Source organism: Alligator mississippiensis, chromosome 1 (genome assembly GCF_030867095.1).
Source record: "Alligator mississippiensis isolate rAllMis1 chromosome 1, rAllMis1, whole genome shotgun sequence".
Taxonomy (NCBI): domain Eukaryota; kingdom Metazoa; phylum Chordata; order Crocodylia; family Alligatoridae; genus Alligator; species Alligator mississippiensis.
Window position 1 is genome coordinate 168,114,687 of NC_081824.1, and position 21,965 is coordinate 168,136,651.

At 40.1% G+C, this 21,965-nt stretch overlaps 1 protein-coding gene across 6 annotated transcripts in view; it reads left to right on the forward strand.

The window, feature by feature from the left end:
- LTBP1 (latent transforming growth factor beta binding protein 1) overlaps nt 1–20,374 on the forward strand; it is a 363,058-nt gene extending 342,684 nt beyond the window's left edge. For all 6 annotated transcript variants that reach the window (XM_014600068.3, XM_014600069.3, XM_019500580.2 and 3 more), the window contains 3 exons: nt 14,256–14,378; nt 18,161–18,310; nt 19,356–20,374. In XM_014600068.3, coding sequence (XP_014455554.2) covers nt 14,256–14,378; nt 18,161–18,310; nt 19,356–19,525 — 443 coding nt within the window. In that variant the 3' untranslated portion in view covers nt 19,526–20,374. The remainder of the gene's footprint in view (nt 1–14,255; nt 14,379–18,160; nt 18,311–19,355) is intronic.
- Nucleotides 20,375–21,965: the final 1,591 nt, after the last annotated feature.

Here is a 21,965-nt window from a genome sequence, read left to right on the forward strand (position 1 = left end):
CTGGTGGTTAAGGGTAGGAACTATGGGGATGGAGGAGGTTCCTGGTCCTGGGGAATGACCTAAAACTACACCCTGCTAGAGTTGGATGGTGTGGTGGGGCTGCCTGTGGCAGGGTGGTCCACAGGAATTGCCACACCAGTGCCACCTTAGCGAAAGGTGAGTATGGGGCACCACGACCTGGGGACCAAGGCTATACCCCGTAGAGGGGACAGGCGAGGGGTTCAGGCACACCGCCAGACCTGAGACCCAAGGGGCGTAAGGCCCAAGAGCCTTGGTGTAGTAGCCGTAATGAGGGGGTGGTGTCATGGCCCCAGTGATGGGGTGTGTGTGAAGTGAGAAGGGTCCATGTGGTGGGCCTGAAGGACTGTGCATAGGCCATGGAAAGTAGGGTCTGCTTGGGCAGGCCTGAAGGACTGCACATGTGCCTGCCTTAGAGACCAAGTGAACAGTGTTTGGAGGGGCCTGAGAAGGCAGACCCATATGAGCAGAAGAGGGCTAGCTGCTCAGGAACCTAGCCAGGAAACCCTCGACTGCTCAGTGCTGGGACCAGGATCAGAACAGTTAAAGGGCCAGAGTGCCCACCACAAGGGATAAACAAAGCAAGGAACCTGGAGACCAGACTCGCCTAGAGGCGAAGCCAGGGTCTGTGTGGCCAAAGGTCCAGAGGGGGGCCACTGCTGAGAGGGAAAGAAGTCTAGGGAATTTGCAGCCCCACATGACAGCAGAGGTTAGGCCTCCTGACTAGGAGAGGGATCCAGGTCCGGGTCCAACATGACAAACTGGAATGTAATGGGGCCTGGTGCGGGGCCAGAGCCACATAGTGATGCCATCTGCAAGGCATGGGACATGGTGTAGGGGCAGTACAGAGCCATGTATTTTGCCATTGGCATCAGGCATTAAAATGGGCAGCCTCCCACCTATAAACAACTATTCCAAAGTTACATCAAAGGCAAGACAGGTGGGAGGACTGCCCTAGACAGGTGGGCAGGCCAATGATTAGACTGGCCTCATGATGGCCCCCTGTCACATTTATGAAAGGCAGAATAAAGGCAAAAAGCCCTTTTTTTCTAAAATTATGGCTACATAAACCTTAATCTTCAACTGACTCACCCTCCCTTCCTCCTTAACTAAAGCTGAAAAGATGCTTCTGAAAACTTCATGGGTGGATCTATGATTTTGAAAAGAGCTAAAGACAGACATCAGAAGCAGCCAGCAGACAGCAAAATTCCCTAAGAATGGTTAGCTTGGTTAGTGGGACATCCAGACCATTAGAAATGAGAGGCAATTATTAATACCTTTGGAATGATGAGCACTGAGCCATTAAGTCAATTGACTCCCTTAGCTGCTTAAATAGCAGTACCACAGCTCCTGCACTGTAGAGCAGAAATCAAAGCAGGGTGCTTCTATCTCAACCAGAAAATCAGTATCCCTGCTTAATACATGCAACCCAATTTTGAGGGGCTGATTTTGCAGGGAAAGTTGTGTGTGGTGTGTATGAAAAAATATGACACATGAAATTGTGGGAAGTAGCAAAAGTAGCAAGTATGGTACTTGTACTAAAAAAGAGGTGAAGGGAAAGCAACAGACTCATTTATTTGACCTTAGTAATATGAAAGGGCTTTAGAACAAATTTTGAAGAAAATAGTTAGACATAGAAACTGGAATAAAATAGGACATCCTCTCAGAAAAGGTAGCTTGTACCTGATTAACCTGGTATCTTTCTTTAGTAAGATAACTGATTTTCTAGACAAAGTAAATGCAGTTGATCTACTCGGTCTGGATTTCAGTAAAACACTTGTTATGTTGCCACATGAAAACTCTTAATTAAACTGGAAAAGAGAGGGATTAGTACACAAACTGTAAAGTGAGTAAGGAACTGACTGAAGGGGGCCAACAATGGTTTGCATTGAAAGAAGAATGGATGAGCTAGTGGGAGATTACTAGTGGAGTTCCTGAAGGGTCAGTGTGGGGACTAATCTTCCTTAGTATTTTCATTAACGACCATGGCACAAAAAAGTGAGTGTGATAATGAAATCTGTTTCTCTCATAAATTATGAGATGTCTTCCATTGGACAAGGCACTGGTAAAGCTACATACAGAATGCTGTGTACAATTCTGGTCAACCATGTTCAGGAAGGATAAATTCATTCTGGAATAGGTACCAGAAAGATCCTGGGGAATGAAGAATCCTGCCTTACGAGTAAAGACTAGAAGAGCCAAACCTAGCAAAAACAAGGGCTGAGGGGGAAAGGACCATGACTGCTCTTTAACAATACATCCAGAAAAGTGAACAAAAAGGAGGCAGGTTATGTTTTTAACCTAAAAGACAATATTGGCACAAATAAATGGGAATAAGTTAGCCATGAATAAATATAGGAAATTAGAAAATAGTTTCTAAACATCACAGCAACGAAGTTCTGGAATAGCCTTCAGTTAGGATGAGTCAGGCCAAGAAGCCTACCTAGGAATAAAATGGAATTTGGTTAGTTTATTACAGGGATTTTATAAGGAGAAAGACTGGACTTGACCCAGGAGATCACTTCCAAACCTACATTCTTAAATTTAAGCTAAGTCATTATACTGCCTCTCAGAATCTTTGTCCAATCAAGAAACAAACAGAATTGGACTTGTTTGCTCAGAACAAGTAGGAACCTAGATATCTTTATTTTATAGAGGAGAAAACTACTTCTGTATATCTGTCTTTCACATCTTATTACAGTTGGTGTTTTTACACAAGATATTATCAACTGATTAATCAGTCATGAAGGATGGGTTATTATATTCCACTGAACATTCTTACCAATTAACTGTGCTAAGTGTTAAGAGTATTTTATGTTAATTTAGACATGCACAAAAGGCAGGGCTGCCAACCCCTGACAGGTTTTTTTTTTTGCTGACAATATTCAAACATTTTACTAACTGCCAATTTTTTTTTGACTAATATATGTTTTGCATACTATAACTGTAACCCTTCTGCCAGAGCCCGGACAAGGGCCAGGTTCCAAACATAGTAAAAAAGTTTTAGTTCTCAGTAAAAAGTTTGCAGACTGTCAGTAAAAAAAAAATCTTGGGTTGGCAACCCTATTTGACTGCAGCAATGGTTTTACACCCTACTACCCCCAGCCCAGGGGTCCCCTACTCACCCCCATACCCTTGTAAACCTGACTGCACCCCACAAAATGCTCCCCTGCCAGCCCCAATCCACCACTTCTAGCACAGAGCCCCCCCCCAAAAAAGACCACTGGCTGCCTAACTGCCACCTGGCAGACTTACAGACGGGATATGAGACAAGCACCAGGAACAGCAACAGCTGCAGTGCATGCCAAGGTTTAGATGAGGAGCTATAGCATCAGGGTGCTTTACTCATGCTTGGACACCAGGTGGCACTGCTGTGCTCTGTCTGTGCTTCAAAACTTGTGCCCAGCTTCTTTCCCCACCACAGAGCTTCAGTCTGCTCCAGTGGCCTTATGTTTTCAAGGACAGCGAGTTTATTTTTTTTTACAGATTTACGAACAGGTGTTTTTGGCCTAGTTACTTATGGAGTGTCTGTAAAGTTATGTACAGTTGGCAACCCTAAGTAACGGAATAGGTAGGACATTTGCCTTACATTGAAACCATGAGCCACACTTTGCCACGAAGTCAGTTTTTTTTGAGGACTATTATATTTTTTCATGTGTAACATAGACATTGAAAATCAGAGGGTTAAAAAGATCAAAGCTTATTTTTCATGTCAGAATATGCATAGTCTTCACACAATATGTTTAGGAGGGTGTGTGTACATGTAAATTATTTATATATATTTGTCTGTTCATACACACACATGCTTTTGGGAGCCTTTCTCTGTTTTTAAGAACACATACCAAAATAAATTTAGAGTTGAGTGAACCGAATGAATGATTCATTTGACATGCCTTCAGTCTACAGTACTTAAAGTGATATCATTGGCTCAGATGAGTGTTTTCACACCTTAAAGCCAGAAGGTCATAGGTTCAGGTTCTGGCTGGGGAACTTGGAGTTGTTCCATTTTCAAATGCTTGTATATTGTGTTGGCCAGATTTACTGCTGAAGGTGTATACTTATTTCCAAAGCTAGAGGCACACTGAAGATTTGTAACATATGTTAAAGAGGATCTGAGGATTGGGAAAGCATTAACACCAGCAGATTTTCATGATGAAATGGGTAGATTGTAGAACGATTATTTAGTGACTTATGGGTACTTTTTACCTTATGCTTTCTTTGAGTCTGAAGATGTAAATGTCAGACATAGGAGAAAATATTGGGCTGTTTGAACAGGGTTGCAGCCATCTGTCAAATGGTTTCAAATTAGTTATAAAACTAATTCATATCTTCAAAAAAAACTGTAATTTTATGCCCAGACTTTTCTTGGAATATTTTGGATGCTTTGACTATTCAGTTTTGAAATCTGCCCTATCTAAATACCAACTAACATAGAAATATATGAGCCTGGGAAGAAAGGAAGCTTTTATCTCAGCTAATCCAGGCAAATAGGAAGATTTTTGTAACAGTTGTGTGTTCAGCCATTATCCAGTGATGAAAATGATCCATTGCTGAAGTTTCTGAAAATTATTAATGAGGATTCTGCTACTTTCCTGCTCTAGTCAAAATGCTTCCAGCTGACCGCATTAAAGTAATAGTGGTTTTATGTATACTGATATTAAACATCCTGAGTCTGAGGAAAAACAGGTGGTATCTCTTAAAGCAGTGTTTTTTTCAACTTCCTAAAATCACAGAACCCTTTCATATCACCTCTTCTGCCACGGGACCATCACCTTTGTCCTTTCAGCTGATGTGGAGTGAGGTGACCCAGCCCGACAATGGTGGCACACCACCTCCCAGCCTGCTCTACCATTACCCCCAAGTCTCTTTGTGGAACCCCTGTTTACCTATCATGGAACCTCAGGGTTCCACGGAACACACTTTAAAAACCACGATCTTAAAGTTTTGCTACTACATGGAAGTAATCTCAATAATGGAGTGAATGACTGACATGGGACTGACAACATATAAAAAGATAGTTTCAAAATCCTGTTTAAAGCTGTTGTTGTAGTTCTATAAGTTACCATATATTCAGGGTGCAGGCACATGACACTTTTACCCCAGTGGTATCATCCTTTACCCCAGTGTAAAAGTGGAATGGACATGTGACATACAGCCTTGAACTGGTGTAAGTCATTCTACTCCAGTGGAAAATTATTCCATGGAAAAAGTATAGTAACTATGCAGCAGTGTAAATTATAGCAGTGTACACATTGTGTTCCCAACTCAGGCCCATTTCACCTGAGTATACTGAATTATCTGTTTGCTCTGGTTATTGCCTGCTTCCCCAGCCACCAACTAGCAAGCCAATATAAGAGTAACATACTGTAACTCTGGGATATTTTGGTCATCTCTCCATTCCCAGTGTAATTTCATCAGTTTACAAAATTACACCAGTGTAAATGTGCCATGTGTTCACATTTTTAAGATAGACTTTTTGGGGGGCTTTCTTCCCTAGAGATCAACACTGCTAATGCTTACTCAAGTGAGTAGCCTACCTCCCTGCCTGAGCTGTGTGGGGCCTGATGCTTCCATCCGCGGTGGCAGCACCCCCTGGGACCGGCCGGGCTGGGTGCCAACAGGCTGGTGGTGCTTGGGGGGCGCCACCACCTTGGAGGGAAGGACCAGGGTCCTGTGCAGGTCAGGGGCCACTCAGCCCATGAGCAGCTCACTGCCCCCCCCAGCACCCTCTCCAGCACCCTGTGCACTGTCCCTACCACCTTCCTGCTGTCTGGGACTGCCCAATAACGGCTGGCTTGCCCCTGGGGCAGAGAGGCAAGGTGGCAGGAGGGCAGCTGGGTTTGCTGGCAGCAGGAGAGGGTGGCAGGGATGGTGCAGGGGGCCCTGGAAGACTGCCAAGCCCAGGCTTCCCTGAGCATGTCAGCTTCCAGTGCCCCGTGCACTGTTGCATTTTGTTCATCTCTGAGGGTTTCTACCTTACTAAGTTACAAAGTCAAAGCAGAGTACCCTGCTGAGCATGTAAATAGAAATGCCATTAAAACAGAATATGCTGCCAAGCTTGTAAATAGCAACACCATTAAAGCGGTGCAAAAGGGCATTTAAACCGCTTTGAAAGCCAATTTTGTTGCATGTACAAAGGTCCTATGCTTCTTCGTTCTCCAGGCTCTGTATTTATTAGTCTTAAAGAACTGTGCAAAATGTGTTGTACTATTATAGTATTTGTTTGTTTTAAATCAAGGCAAAATCTGGCTCTTGTATAACTCTGGATTACAGTGGTAACTTATTTTGAGAAATATTTTAATTTTGTTTAACTGTTTGTACAAGTGACTTAGTCAAGGTGTTTTTAAATATGTAAGTTACTTTTTGGTACCCTGATCTGTAAAAATAATAACAAACAAACAAAAAAACTAAGATTGGGAAATGGATTGAAAAGAGGATAGGAAACGCTCTATCTTCCCTAGATTTTGGTTGGCTTAAAAGCCCTGATTGGAGGAAGGGGGGGTTGAATAGATTCCTTCATTTCCTGCCAGGCTCTTACCAAAAGAGCCCTGAAGGAGGATCTTGGAAAGCTAAAATGCTTAAACCTCAAATCCCGAGCGTCCATGTGAGTGAGTGGTTGGAAAGCCAGCAATGAAGCCACAGTAGACATAACTTGACTCTTACTATAGCTTTAACAATCTTCCACAAGCATTCAAATGAATTATTGTTTTACGCCATCTGAGCAGCCTAAATTAGAGAAAAAAAATATCACTGCAAGGTTTTATACTAAGCAGGTTGGTAACCTGAGTTCCTTCAACTTTAACAGGAGAGTAAGCTTTTCTGCAGGCATTTCATTTATAGTTCATCTTTGCAAGAGCATAAATATCCTCTCAGGATTATGGGAAAAACTCATCTGCTATGACCAGTGTCCTCGCCTCATTCTTAAGAACTATGAGTTCAAAAGAAATATCTCACTGTGCATATAAGAAAGCTGTCTACCACCAGCTTAAAAGTCAGTTTGTAGAGGATGTCAAAGGAGTGAGGAAAGCAATATCTAAATGAAGAACAGAAATCTTTTCGGCCTTGGTTCATACATGATGCAATTTCCTGAGAGAGCACAGTGTAGGCAATTTAGACTGAAGTCCAGAATCTCTGATTGGGAAGGGACATATATTTTACTTAATAAAATGCTTTCTTGGCATTGTCCTTGCCCCTAGTGAATTCTTCTATGGTGAAACTGCTGTATTTTAAAATATTTTTAGGGAATTGCAATGTTGTTGATAGCTTTGGCTCTTTTCCCTGTGATGGTGGCAGTTTTGAGGTTCTGGAAGAGATATAAAGCTTTCTTTATGGCCAGGAATAAGGAGTTGGCTTTTGTACTCTGGTTCTGTTCTGGGGGGAGTAGGAAGGGGGTGCAGATAAAACTTTTTTTACACTTTGTCTTAACTTTAAGATCAGCTGGAGAGTTTGGTTCTGATCTTCAAATGTTCAGGCTCAATTTCATTTGCATGGACAGTTACCATGATTACATATATGGTCATTGCAATTTTACATGGAAAATAGATGTGTATTTGCATGACTACTATTCTGAAAGTCAGGAGCCTTATGTCCATGCACTAAGCTTCTATCAAGCTTGTCAAGATTTGTCTTTTCTTTTTGTTACCCCGGCTCTCACCACCAAGCTTTCAGAGTTGGCTTCTGTGCAGGTGTGAATGAGAACCAAACTATTTTTCCCCTAACGACACTTAACTTATATGCACAACTGAGACAGCTGTTCTTAAAAATGTAAACTGCAATTTTGGAAGCACATGCTAACTCCATGATGCAGTAGCCATCTTAAGATATATAATTGGTATAGCTCATTTGTTTGGTTTGAAAGTAGATTGTGAAAAGAATTTATAAACATATAAAGTAGTATGCATTATGTGATATTAAAAAAGCATCTCTTTCTTGAGCCATATGTGATAGGCCCTCGCCCTGCCACCTGGGGAGTGGGCTGCCCCTGAGCCTGCTCACCCACCATGACTTTCAATGTTAACCATACCTTTGTGATGTTGCTCAGTGGTTCTTATCAGCTCTGAGACACCCTCCTTGGTGCATCTTCTGTGGGGCTTCTCCTCCCCTACACCCCACCCATTTCCACTTGTGTCTTATCATAGATCCCAGGCTGTGCCTTAATGTTGTCGCAGGTGGTTTGATGTGCCGATGGGATGATGCTCCAGTATCACGGGAGCTTACTGTGACCTGTTACACTTGGAGAAAAAATGCTAATACAAAAGAAAACAACATAACTCAACATGGCTCAGACTGAGCACTGAGCAGGGCACCTTTATGCCCATGCTGAACTGCTCACTCCTGAGCACTGGGGCTTAAGGGTCTGGTTCCTCAACCCTTCGTTCCCCTTTTTCTATCTACCCCTTTTTCCCTGGGGTTTTTCCTTACTTCCTCTTGGCCAGGTGACCCAGGGGCTCTGCATGCTCCCTGCTGGGCCTGCTCATGGCCAGAAGTGGTGGGTGTCCCCCGATGGCACACTTTGGGTATGTGGTTGAACTGCCAGAAGACTTGGGTGTTACAGGCTGTCCCTCCAGGGTTCACCCTTGTTGGGCCCACTGGGCCACCCTCTCCCATCCCCGGCTAACCTTAGTGGTAGCAGGCTGCTGGCTCTGCTGCTTCAGTGCCGTCTGGTCCCGGCGAGTGGGTCTGGCCCTGGGCAGGTTACCAGAGCTGTGCCCAGCTCCCTCCGGTTTTCTGTCTGAGGTATGGATGCCCCTCCGTTTTGGCCCCCTTTAGGCTCAGGCAGGGCCTTAGCTCACTGGTTGGCAAAGGCTGCGGTGGCAGTGTGCTCTTGGCAGTGGGGAGTGTGTCTGTGTCTGGTTCCAGCACCCAGACGCTTCCCCTCTGTGTTCCCGGCCTCCAGGTTGTGTTTTACCATGCGGCCACCAGGCCATGGTCCAATCAGGGGCTGGTGCTCTGGCCAAGGAGCAGCAGCTGTACCAGTTGCATCCTGGCTACTGGGGCTGCCATGCTGAGATAAGTCAGGTGGGGGCTGCCACACATAGATATAGTAGCCCTGCTCAGGGTCAGGAGAAGGAAGAAGCGAGAGAATGCAAATAAATAACAACATGTATTAGCATTGATTACAAAATAGGAAAAATACCTTTGAATTTTTCTTTCTTTCTGTGGAAGAGATTGGTTTGAAACCATGCATTAATTTCTGTAGCAGCTTAGTAGGTAAAATATTGTCAAAATTTAGAGACAACCACACTTCTCTGTCTCCATTTCCAATTTTACTTAGTGTTTTCTGTCAGAACCTAGATCATCCCTTCTCTGGGACAGAATTTCACTTTTCTCCCACTCTTACAGTAGCAGAATCCTGTGCACCAGCCATACTTACCTAACAGGTCTGACTGGAGTCAGTTTATGCAGTTCTTGCCTTGGGGAGCTTGAGAGCCGTGAAAAACACAGTGACCCAAAACAACCTGCTTAAAGTATTTTTAATCATAACAGTAGGAAAATAAAGGGGCAAGGGAAAAAGTTTAAAACAGTAAAACAAAGAAGTCCTTCATACTCCTCTATCTTACCAACATTTTTTCCTACATCTACATGGGACCCTTATATATCTGTCTTAAATGCCCCCAGCACAAAAATTCTGTTTCCTTCCCCTCAAAAGGTTATGCCTTTCCTAATGCCCGTGTCTTTAGGGCTTTCCTTTTCACAGGCAGTGCTGAGAGAGCCAGTCAGACACTGTCAGATTTGAAAAAGGGAACCATTCTTTTGGAACCTTTGAAATACTAGCTTTAACAAAGACACTACTGTCAACTGCAAAAATTTAAGATTAATCAATGGTAAAATGTGTTGTCCTGCATATACAATCACATTGTTATTAAAAACAAACAGTTTGATCACTTTACTTAACATCATCTATTAGAGTTGTAATCTCTCATTCAAATTCTACTTTAGAATCATTGTCCTCTGCTGCTTGTGAACATCTCACAGCATTTAAACATGGCATGCTCTCCTTTAGAAGCAGTCATGTGTATAACTTGCCTCTGAGCAAGTAGGTTGCTTAGAGCCATGATATACAGCCATTTATAAAACTGTCTTCTGATATGCTTATAGCTATCTGTAACGAGTACTACTAGTGTTACTTATTAACCATTCATTTATTTATAATTGTTGCATTCAAGGTAGAAAGAAAGACATCCAAAATTTGATTGTATCAGAAAAGGTTCAGTGCGACCAGGAGCAAGTTCCCATAGTCATACATTTCTAATAATAGATTACATGATAGATTAGAATACGTTGTATTGGTAGGTGTCCAGTATAAAATACTGCCTCACAAAGACTTCAAATTGTCTGGGTCATCTGTCTCAACAATAGGTTAACCATGGGTTCCACTTCTGTGTCACATATGGCAGTAAATAACATTTTTGCATGAGCCTAAAAGGTTGCACAAGGTTCTAAAGGCATAAAATCAAAGTGAGGTGTAGTTCTATGTATAGATATATAGAAAGTACCAATAAGTCTTTATATGAATTGCTATAATGCAATGGGGATTTCAAGACGTACTAACATTTTACAATGGCACAGACAGTTGTAGTCCCCAATCCAGTGTTTCCTGCTTCTTTCAATTAGAATCTTTTTAAATGTATTGAATGCAGCAGGCAGAACCTGTATAAAATCAATGTAGTTAATGCCCACACCAAGCATAAAGAAGATTTAGAGAATTATGTTTCAAATCATGGCTGGGATTTTCAAAAGCATTTAGCATTGGTTTAACTCTGGTCCCATCAAAGTCAGTCAAACTACCTTTTTGTCACTGAGTTAGGAGCAAAAATAGGCCAACACTGCACATTTAAAAATCCTACCACATGTTAATTGAAACAAGAGACTGACAAGAGAGTGAATTATCAATTTTGCAACTCATCCCAGTTTCATAGCATTCTCTCACTACTCACTGCATTGATTTCAGTGGAATTGTTCAGTTTGTGATGATAGGCCTTTGTTCCACAAAAAAGTCCTTAGTTTTCTCATTCTGATATATTTAATACTTAACATTCTTTTCTTTCTTTTTTTTTTTTTTGATTTATTACAAATCTATACAGAAAATTCAGGGCAGGAAAGTAGGTCAACTTTTTTAAGCCATAAATGTCAAGACGCATTTATTCTATATGGGAACATATTAGCCATTGCCTTCTTATTTTAACCAAAAATGTTGACAGCCACTTGCACTCTGTTTATATTCAGTTTTATTTCTTCCAGGTTTTCTTTGCATTGGATATTCTTGTTGTTCAAAATATTTTCTTCAGAGGTGTAATGCTCTTAGTTAAAAACATTCTGCACAAAGTGTTGTAAGGCTTAGTGGTGTATTGCTGGATATTTGTTCTGTAAAACATGATTTATACATAGAAATTTTAAAAATTACATGCAAAAAAACTCCACCAGCTACCTTTGCTTTCTACAAACAGGTGCATCTTTTTTTGTTAATTTTATTTTAGATTTTTTTGTATTAGTGCTCAAGAAATTGAAGACAGGATAACATTAGCTGAATCCAAGGAAAAATGTAAAATACCTGAAGAACAGTGTTTTCTTATAAATCTTCCAGTCTGTGTATCTCAGCATATCTCTTTAGCTGAGCTGTGCTGCTTAGAGAAGTTAAGGCTCTGCCCTCAGTCCTCTGTCACAGCTCAGCTGAATGCGGGGAAAATACCAACCCAATAGAGCCTATTCCTTCTTATTATTAGTTCCTTGCATGCACTGACTGGTAATGCAAGGAGGTGGCTTGTGTAGGTAATGGCATTAAGTGATGGTTTCTTTTATCCAAGTCAGAAAAATTAATATTTTAAGGTTGTAGTAGATTCCCTTTGCCAGAAGAGATCATCGCTTTTCAAAGAAGTTTCTTCTACTTTTTTATCATTCAGAAACAATCTGAATATCTAAGTGCTTAGATAACAGTGATGGATTCCCTATAAAACACTAAATAAAGGTTGAGGGTGCCCCTGGCTGCCCAGTCTCCAACTACACTTTTCCATAGTGTTCTTGCTACCCTGTTGTTGACAGGTACAGAAGCTGTCCCAGATGTGGCTGATGTTCTCTATGAAATAAGATGACAAGCAAGATGTATTCTGTTTCAAGTTTGAATTGAGACAGTCTGAGTTTTCAAAGCTTCTTGCTGTCTGGAAGAGTTCGGAGAGTCAGCTGACTTGTTAATGAGACTAGGCTGGACTCTGGGTAGCATTAGGAGCTGTTTCTGCCCTGTGTCTAGTCTGTTCTGTATAACTCCTTTTGCTGCCCTTGTTACCATAGTACCTGAATGCTTTCCAGCTGCACATAAAGAACATAATATGTCATGTATTGTTTGTTCTTTCATCTCCTGCCTAGAAGGAGAAGGGTACACAGTGCAATGTTTTGGTAAGGTCTTTTGCTTATTGAGGGTGGTTTGGGGAAACATTTGTTTTTAATGTTCATGCATCTTTTCATTTGTTAGAGAAGGCAGGTCAGAGAAATGTATTTTGTGCTTGGAGTGGAAGGTGGCAAGGTTTGGGATGTTTTTTGGCTTCTGATGGAGCCCCATAGTCTTGGTCCCAGTATCCTGTCACAATGACAGAGAGTGGATGCTGAAAAGGAGAGTGAATCAGGGATGACCTCGTTTTTTTCCACTGTTCCTCTCTCACACACAGCCTCCAGTGTTTAAGATCTAGAAACTGTTGTATCCTTAACTTCCACACTCAATAGCTAGTGATGCTCCTTTCGTCCAAGAATTTGTCCAATCCTTTTTTTAACCTGGTTAAACTGTCAGCTTCCACAGCATCTGGTGGCAATGAGGTCCACACTTTAATTACATGCTGTGTGGAAAATAATTGGTTTTTGTTAGCTTAAACATACTACTTACTAGTTTAATTTTGAGAATGTTATTGTGCCAGAGGCATAAAGCTGTTGACCACAATCTCCAACTGCACTTTTATGTGGTCTTCTTGCTACCCTATTGTTGACAGGTAGAGAAGCCGTCCCAGATATGGTTGATGTTCTCTATGAAATAAGATGACAAGCAAAATGTATTCTGTTTTGAGCTTGAATTGAGACAGTCTGGGTTTCCAAAGAGGATTGCTGTCTGGAAGAGTTCTGCCACAATCAGTTCTTGGGGCTATTTGTTTGTTTGTTTTTTAACCTTCCTGTTTTTTCTGTCATTGGCTTCCTGAAAGCCAGGCAATCTGCATGGGAAGAGCTGCTTGAATGCTAACGTTATAGGTAGCAAGAGTCAAGGAGACTATGTCATGCCATGTTTCACTGACATTTTTATTCAAAAGCATTTGTCTTGCATACAAGTTATTGTGTAATAGTAATAGTAGTTTTAGAGACAGCACTAAGGTATCTAACTTATACTGCAGGCCAAACAGAAGATATAATGGTGACATAACACAGTCTATTAGATGGGTCATCAGTGATGAGGATCAAATCCATGACACAGGCTTCTAAAGTTATGAGCTTCTACTACCTAAGCTAAGGAACTGCTTTGTTAGCTTAAAGCCAGTGATAGAATCATAAACCGTGGAGTCTAGTCTCGTGCAGGTGACAGAGAGCTACTCTGTGCAAGTGTGATGTCTGTCGTAAAGTAGGTTTCCCAAGCTGCTTTTCCCCCTGAATCCTAGAGCTCACACAGAACTGTTAAGCAAATCTATGGTTTTAAGACATAGTCTGCATCACAGGATGATGAGAAGGAGCCACTTTGGAAGGGGTGGAAGTATTCTTCTCCCTGACTGGCTCAGATCTGGCTAGTGGAGTATATGAGATAGCCAGCCTTCACCCTCTTTGCCTTCTTTGCCCTGGCTCATGCCAGCACTAGTTTTGGCTTGGATCAGCCTTTTCAATCAAGGAATGCAATTACTATAATTGCAGGAAGCCCCTATGCCTGGCTGTACTGGGAGAGGAAGCTAACATCTTCTTGCCTTCCTGTCCCTTACCTCTTCATTGGACCAGCCAAAAGCCATGAACATTTTTAATGTTTTTATTATTTTTATTCAGATCCATCCATGGTGCCAGACCATTAAAGTCACCACAGGGATGAATTTGGCCCATTATATTTTAATGACATTCTTCTTGAAGAACATGTTGTGGGAGCTGCAGATGTATGGTGTTTCTAGGAAGCACTGTTTATTTTCCAGCTAATAGGAAGCACAAGGCACTGGGACTGATGCGGTGCAGCCCTTTTTACAAGTGTTTAGTATTATATCTTATTTTCCTTTTCCCCCCACCCTCAGAGGATTATGCCCAGCTGTGCAACATTCAGTTTCCAGGATCTCGGCGACCATATGGAGAAGATGCTTTGATCGACTTCGAAGAACACTACACTCCAGAAACTAACCCGTACTTTGTTGAAGACCGTAAGCAAATTTCACTATTATGTAAACTGCTTGAAATTAAGGTTGTAACTTGGATTACTTCCCTGTAGTTGGCTCCATTCTTCTGTTTGCTTCTGAGTAATATGGCCTATTTATGTTCTAGTTATTCCTCTGACATTAACTCTCTGTCAGGTGTTCTAGTCAAAGAGCCAGGGTTGTAAATGAGCCCAACTGGGCTCAATGTCTAATATTATCTTTTAATATAATGAAATCATATATGCCAATAAAATGACATTTATATTTACCAACAGATTTATTGCTAAACATCCAAAGAATTGTTGGTTTTCCTTCTCACAACTTAATTTCCTTTAGAGCATGCAACAAACTCCTTTGGGGTGTATTTAGAAAAGAAAAAAAAATCTTCATGTTAGCATTCAGTGATTTTCCAGAAGAACCTGTATGGTAGGTGGAGTGTGCAAATTGCTTCCACTCAAAGAGTAATAGCCTAGCACAGCAGGATCGCAGTGCATGATGTACCTGGGCTTTTAAATTAGAATGCCAATGCACACATGCATCAAGTAGGTCATGAGGAAAGTAAATGTCTTGCTAGAGAAATCTTAGGTAAGGAGAGTTTTACATTTATGCTTCAGAAAACACAGAGCTCCTTTACTGAATAAAGGCAGACAGCAGGGTAGAGATGCACCTTATAGACTAACTGAATCAGAGATACATAAGCTTTATCGAATAAAGGCCTGATTCAACTCATTTCAAAATGAATTGAAAAATTCCAGTTTACTTAAATGGATGTTGAATCAGACCAGAAAATGTGGACTGTCTTCAAATCAGTTTGATACCTGTATTCTAGGCCTAAATTTGGTCTAGCCTATAGCCTCATTGTCACTCCAGAAACAAAATGGAGGCAGCAGAAAGAACCAGGAATTTCAATTGCCTTTGTCCTTTTAGCCTACAGCTACTATTTGTCTCATTCCCAAAGCATCTCTCTTATACAATGTCAATATTTATGCTGACAATGGGTCAGTATTTAAAACAAGGTAATAGAAATCAAAGTGATAGTTTTGAAAGGGCAAGAGGACTAGAGTGAGGAACAAGTGTCTGAAATATATTCCTTTCACTAATTGCATTTTATATCAGTGCATCCTACAGAAAATGGCCTAATTAATTCATTCTGATATAGACTAGCAAGCTTTATACACAGTATTACAACATTAAACCTTTTTATATCCAGATTATTTTAATTAAGAAATACTGTGTGTGGCTCTAGAACTAAATGGTTACATTGATTAAAATGATCAAAGCACAATGGAAAATGCAGGAAAAGATGACTGTGATGACTATCATGGCAAAGAGATTTAGTGGAAGGAAAAAAAAGTATTTCCTCAAATTATGAGCAATGATAAAAGATTTTCCATGCATAAGTGGTGAGAGAAAACTGAGTCATGCTAAGAAATATTGAGAGATGTCAGAACTCGCTTTCTCTCACTTTCACATCCTGCCACTAATTCAGAAACAACAGTGGAAAATGAACAGAGGGTAAAACCCCAAACACAGCTGTGTGGCCTTCTTCTGGCCACAACTAAATCAACTCCACATGCTTATGACAAATACTAGCTTACTGCAATGTGAAATCACGACAAGTACCCAGGATTTCTATCCTTCTGGATATTTTAGTCAGTTGCTGTTGTTACTATTGTTCATTATAAATATTTATACTATAGTAGTACTCAAAAGGCCCTATTAGGTGTAAGACCTGTTGTACTGAGCACTGAACAATCCCAGAAAAGGAGTAGTCCTACCTTGCCCTGCAGGGCCTGCAGTTCAGAGCCTGCACACCAGTTAAATATGTTTTAACTTTATTACCATCACACTCTGTTAGAACTACACACAAAGTTTTGTTACTGGCTGCAAACAAGTCCAGAAATAGATGGTTTGGAGTGGATACATTCTTGTTTTAACCAGTTTTAGCTGGTTAAAATTTCGACATGGTACATGTGAGCTCTTTGTAGAATAAACGATGACTTTCATTTGTAAAGAATTTATTTAAGAGCCCCACCTTTTCCCTTCTTGGCAGTATTTGTTTTTCATAATTAGCTGTCTGTATGAGGGCCCAGAAGAGGCCTTCTATTTAAAGGAGCCACACATAGGCTCTGTAAGTGGACTTAAAAATATAATGGAAATTTGAGATAAAGTTTCCTGCTACTTTATAGTAAATCAAAACAATCTACTCAATGCATTTGTCATGCTACTGCATCTTCCTGTCATTTTAACAGGAAACTATGTAGTGATCCTAACTGTATATGAAGGTATGGACTTCATTTCATATAAACATACATTCATGTGCATTTCAGCAAGGAGTCCCCACGTATTTGCTTTATTATTCTGTTCCATGTCTATAGAACTGATGAAATACTGATTAAGTACTCTAGAAATTCACCACAGTGTATCAGTTGGCATGACCTTGTGAGCACCCAAACACCCTGGAGGTATTGATGTCAGACACAATGGAGCTGCCCAAGCAGAGGACATGGGGAGTGAGGACAGAGGGAGTAGAGGGGGAAAGGTTGGGAATGTCAAAGAAAATAAGATATAGGGCAGGATGGAGCAGAGTGAAAAAAGTAAAATGAGAAAGGCATAAAGGCCAATGTGACAAGACAAATGAAAGAGCAGCAAGAAAGGGAGAAAGGAGTAAAACAGATAGTTCAGCTGTTTTGCTTATCAAATCCCTGTAGCCACTAATCCCAAATCTATAAACAGGTTTTAGATATACCTGTTAGTTAAGTTAACATATGGATGTTGTTAGGAAAAATGCAGTCCAACCCTTTCCTTCCCAAGTGGTACAACTCAGACTTTATGCTTTTCCCAAAGCCTTTTGGTATGGTTGACTGCCATCTACAGTTCTGTTTGAACACTGCCTCCAAGAATGGAAAGATAGCTACAAGACAATTGTGTAGTTTTAACTTGTTGGTTCTCAGATAGACAGATTATTTTTACTGAAATTCAGTGAGAAGTTACACTCTTTTATTTTAAAATACATGCAATCTTTGTAATTTATTATCATGTATCTGTATAGATGCCCTAATTGTGGATAAGGGATCCTTCATAAGGGTAAGCTACTAAGAGAGAGTTTCCATTTAAGTCCCTACCCCAGAATCTTCACAGTCCAGGATTATAACAAGATGCAATTATAGATTATAGGTGCTTATACTGGTAGCCACCTCCTAAGTGCTATCCAATGCCTTATTAACCAAAACCACAATAGGCTGCTGGTCTCTAATTTCATTTTACTTCCCTCAAGGCATTTGGGAACAAAGATTTTTTTACATCTTTGCTCTAAATTAATTACAGTGCAACTTTTCCCTTCTCCTTTTCATAAGGTTATTTAAGAAAGGTTTGTTTTATCATTCTTTTCTTTTTTCAAAGTATTACCCTACAATTCTCACTTTGCTGTGCTTAAGTAAAAGCTGATATAATTATAGGGCCTGGGCCAAAAAGATTTTTAATATAAATTGATGACTTGTTATTATGCAATTAATAAGAATAAGCATTGTCTTTAAAATGTGGATCAGAGATTTTAATAGTAGTAAAAAAGTGAGAGTTCAAACCATTTCAGCTTCATTTTTAAATATATCCTGTTGTGCTTATAGGGCACATAAAATTCTAAGTCTGTTAAAGCTGACCCATTTTCTATAAAGTTGAGACACTTCCCAAGACACCTCTGAGGAAATTGAAGAGTTTTACTAGACAATTGTACAGAAGGATTCAGAACTGCTCTGTAACTTATTTGTTTCTAATGTTTCTCCATACAGGTTTTCTAAACAGCTTTGAGGAATTACAAGCAGAGGAATGTGGCATTTTGAATGGATGTGAAAATGGCCGATGCGTGAGAGTTCAGGAAGGTTATACTTGTGACTGTTTTGATGGCTACCACTTGGACATGGCCAAAATGACTTGTGTTGGTGAGCATACAGTGCACTGTTCCATATGCAGCTTTTTTTCATTTTGAAATAGATTTACTCGCACGTTTCTGTGGGAGATACGGGACAGAGTATATCAGCAACAATTTACTTGACTCAGTAGTAATCGTAAGAACCATGCTAGCATACCTGTATCATTTTCAGTACAAAGCCAACTATCGTGGTAAGGTACCAAGATGCACGTTAATTCAATCTTATTTAAAATATTTTTTTAAATACTAAAACTACTAGTATGTATTAGCTAGCTTGCTGTAAAAGCCCAGCAGATATAAGACAACAGTGGTTTTACTGAGCTTGTAGCGGAGTAGAACAATATTACCCAGCTTACCCCCTCAGGTCACCTCTCCTAGCTACATCATGGTAAAAAATACCTGTCTTATATCGGCTATGATTTTATGGTAAGCTAGCAAGTGAAGGCATATCTCTAGTGTGCCCCAGTCCAATGCCACGGAGTGTTGCTCTAGGGGTGAGAGGGGTTCTGGTCTCCTCAGGTGCTTAGTCCTAAGGCTCTGTGCTCAGAGTACCAATTAGTGCCAAGAGAATTTCTGATTCTTTTTAATATAGACATCTAAGAATACTAGTGAAATAAAAAATGAGATTAGCTCACATTAATAAGTCATTGAACAGTCATCAACTGGATATACGTATAAGTGAGTGTTGTTAATGATAGTTTTTATTTCCTAACAGCCTTATGCTGAATTCAGGCTGGCTGCGATCTGTGAGTGAAAGGCTCTTTCACCCACTAGTGATTCCCTGTGATGTCCATCCACTATTTTCTCCTCCATTTAAATTGTATGAATTACAAATCTTTGGGCCCAGCCTGACCTCATTCTGTCAAGTCTGAAGTTAATATTCAGTTTCCCACTTTTTCATTCAGCACATTCTATCATTGCTAATGATACAGTGGGTACAGTGATACAATCTCATGCTTCTGACAGGAAATAGTCTCTGTGGAAAGAAAAGGCTATGTTAGCGTGTTTAGTTCATTCATTGTTTTATCTACATGTTCTGGTATTTCCTTCTGCAGATGTAAATGAGTGCAACGAACTGAACAACAGAATGTCTCTCTGCAAAAATGCCAAGTGTATTAACACAGAAGGTTCGTACAAGTGTTTGTGTCTGCCAGGCTATGTACCTTCGGACAAGCCAAACTACTGTACACCACTGAACTCAGAAATAGACAGTGAACTGGAGTAAAAGAGAAGCTTCATAACCTAAGCCCATATACCCTGCACTGTATAAAGAAAAAAAGGAAAGTATTTAACTTGAGATGAGGATGCATCTAATCTGAAGCATTGACTACATGGAAAACAGCAAAAGGTGTCGTCTTGAAAGTGAAATGTGATGAGTTGATATACATCAACTTCATGGCAGTGACAGAGAAAATGGACACATTTCTCTATATGGAAGAAACAATCAAGTATATAGTGTGTTCATAAGAAAAATTAATTCAAAATAGGTAAAACAGTGCTGTTATTTTAAACAGAAGGGTTTTTTGTTTTTTGTTTTTTACTATTGCTTGATTAATTTGGCATTTAAATAGTGGTGAAAATATTTTATATTACTTCTTCATTTCTGATTGTGCAGTTCTTTGCCTACTGTTTCTCTTCAGATCTATTTTCTGATCAGTGCAAATCCTTTGATACAGATATTGTTAGGCCATTTTATAAAAATGATTGCACAGGGTAATGCTCCTCTTTGTCTGGAACATTGATCAGTGACTTTTTAAATTGCCAGCTGTCTGCCCTGTGGAGCAGGTGCTGTTTGTTTTCAATGTTTATACGCCTTGGAGAACAGTCCTTTATATGCATTTTGTATTCTTTATGGTCTTTTACTGCACTTACAATCTTTTAGAAACTTTCTTGCCAAGTTTCAAAGCTGCTAGTGGACAACCAATGGATTCCTTTTGTACATTGAAACAAAAGATTTGAGCTCACGTCCTATTGTAATATGTAAATTGAACACAAAAGAGATCTTGTATGATTACCCTAACATATTAAAGCTGTATATTAAAACTCAATAAAAATCACCTTTTTTTTTAGAAAAGCGGCTGTTCACTAATCGTAGGCTTTTTATTTCTTTCCTGGCTTTACTGATCTGTATTGGTATTTGTGTTAGGAGAGTCAACAAGATGAAGCTGTTTACCTAAGTAGATCTTACTAATTGATATTCTCTATTCACAATTGGGATTCAATTACATTAGTGCAATTTTAAGGATCCGTCTTGCTGCTTGTTTCTTTTCTCATTGTTTTATGAATGCCATGACTTTTGTGAATGGGTACCTGAAGCTGGGCTTATGGGCAAGATTTTGAAACACACCTAAGGGAATAAGGTTGACTTGAAAGTTAACTTTCACTGGGCCATGCGTTCCCAACTCCTTTATGCACTTCTGAAAATACCCCTGCTCAATCCTTAGGCACTTACATAAGTGGCCTCATTTTCTCAAGTACTGAGTGGAATCAGGCAATTTTTTTGAATAGATAATACATTATTAAATGCCAAATCATTTTGTGCCTTTAGTTTTTAAATGATCGTTTAGTTTTAGAAATGCTGAAATGTTTTAGCTTTGCCATTTTTCAACTTTTCTACTTTTTTTTGGAAATGGCATTTTTCGTTTAACATTTTGCGTAAATCAAAAGAAAAGAATCCTCAGAAAACTAAGCAAAACATTTAATTTGGGGACTTCACCAAAAATGTCTATTTCTGTTTAATCCATACAGAATCATTTTATGACTTTTTTTTTTGCTTCAGCCATTCAGCTGAAAAATATGTTCGGTATCTATCTCTAGTGCTAAGAACTAGCTAGTTCCATTAAAGTCAGTGCAATTTTCCATATAAATAAAAGCTTTAAGCCTTAAGTAACTGTTGTACAATGTAGCTGTTAGAGGGGAGGGTCATGCTGGTGAGGTACTATCCAGTAGGAATGATTAAGACACAGCAAAAGAAGCAGGAATGGTGAGACAAGGTATAGTGGAGACTATAGTGAGCAGGAAGTACGCAAAGGAAAAAGACCCAGAAGCAGGAAATAAAGCAGAAGAGACAATTGTGGGAGGGACTTCTAAGAGAAGGAGAAACAGGTGTTTGGAATAGAATGTCAAGAAGTAGAGGGGGGAAAAGACCATACTTCTGTTCATATTTGTATTACGTGCCTAGCTGACACAAGCCACAGGTTCCACTTCCCTCATGCTTTCTCAGCTAGAGGCAAAAGTTTTTTCTCTTGTCCTAGCTGTAAATGTACGAAAGTGGCAGATAGGACAGAAAAGCCATGTCCTGTCACAGTTCTTTGTGGAAGCATCATATTCCTCAGGCAGGCGGTGGTGGTTCCAGTGCTTTAGGGGGAAAGAAAGAAGAGTGTAGTAGAGGTGAAAACAAAAAGGGTTGAACAAAGAACGGAGAGATTTAGCACAAGCTGAAAGATAAATGGAAAGAATTTCAATTGTCAAAAAGTAACGAGAGGTGAAAACAGACTGAGAAAGGACCTGAAAAAGCCCATGTCTTGAAGTGAAAAAAAGCAAAGATATGAACAGTAGGTTTTATATAAAGATCATTATTGGCAACATGTAGGGGGTGCATGCGGGTGCACGTGCACCCCCTGAGATCGGCCGTGCACCCCCTGAAAGTGCCAACTGTGAAACTG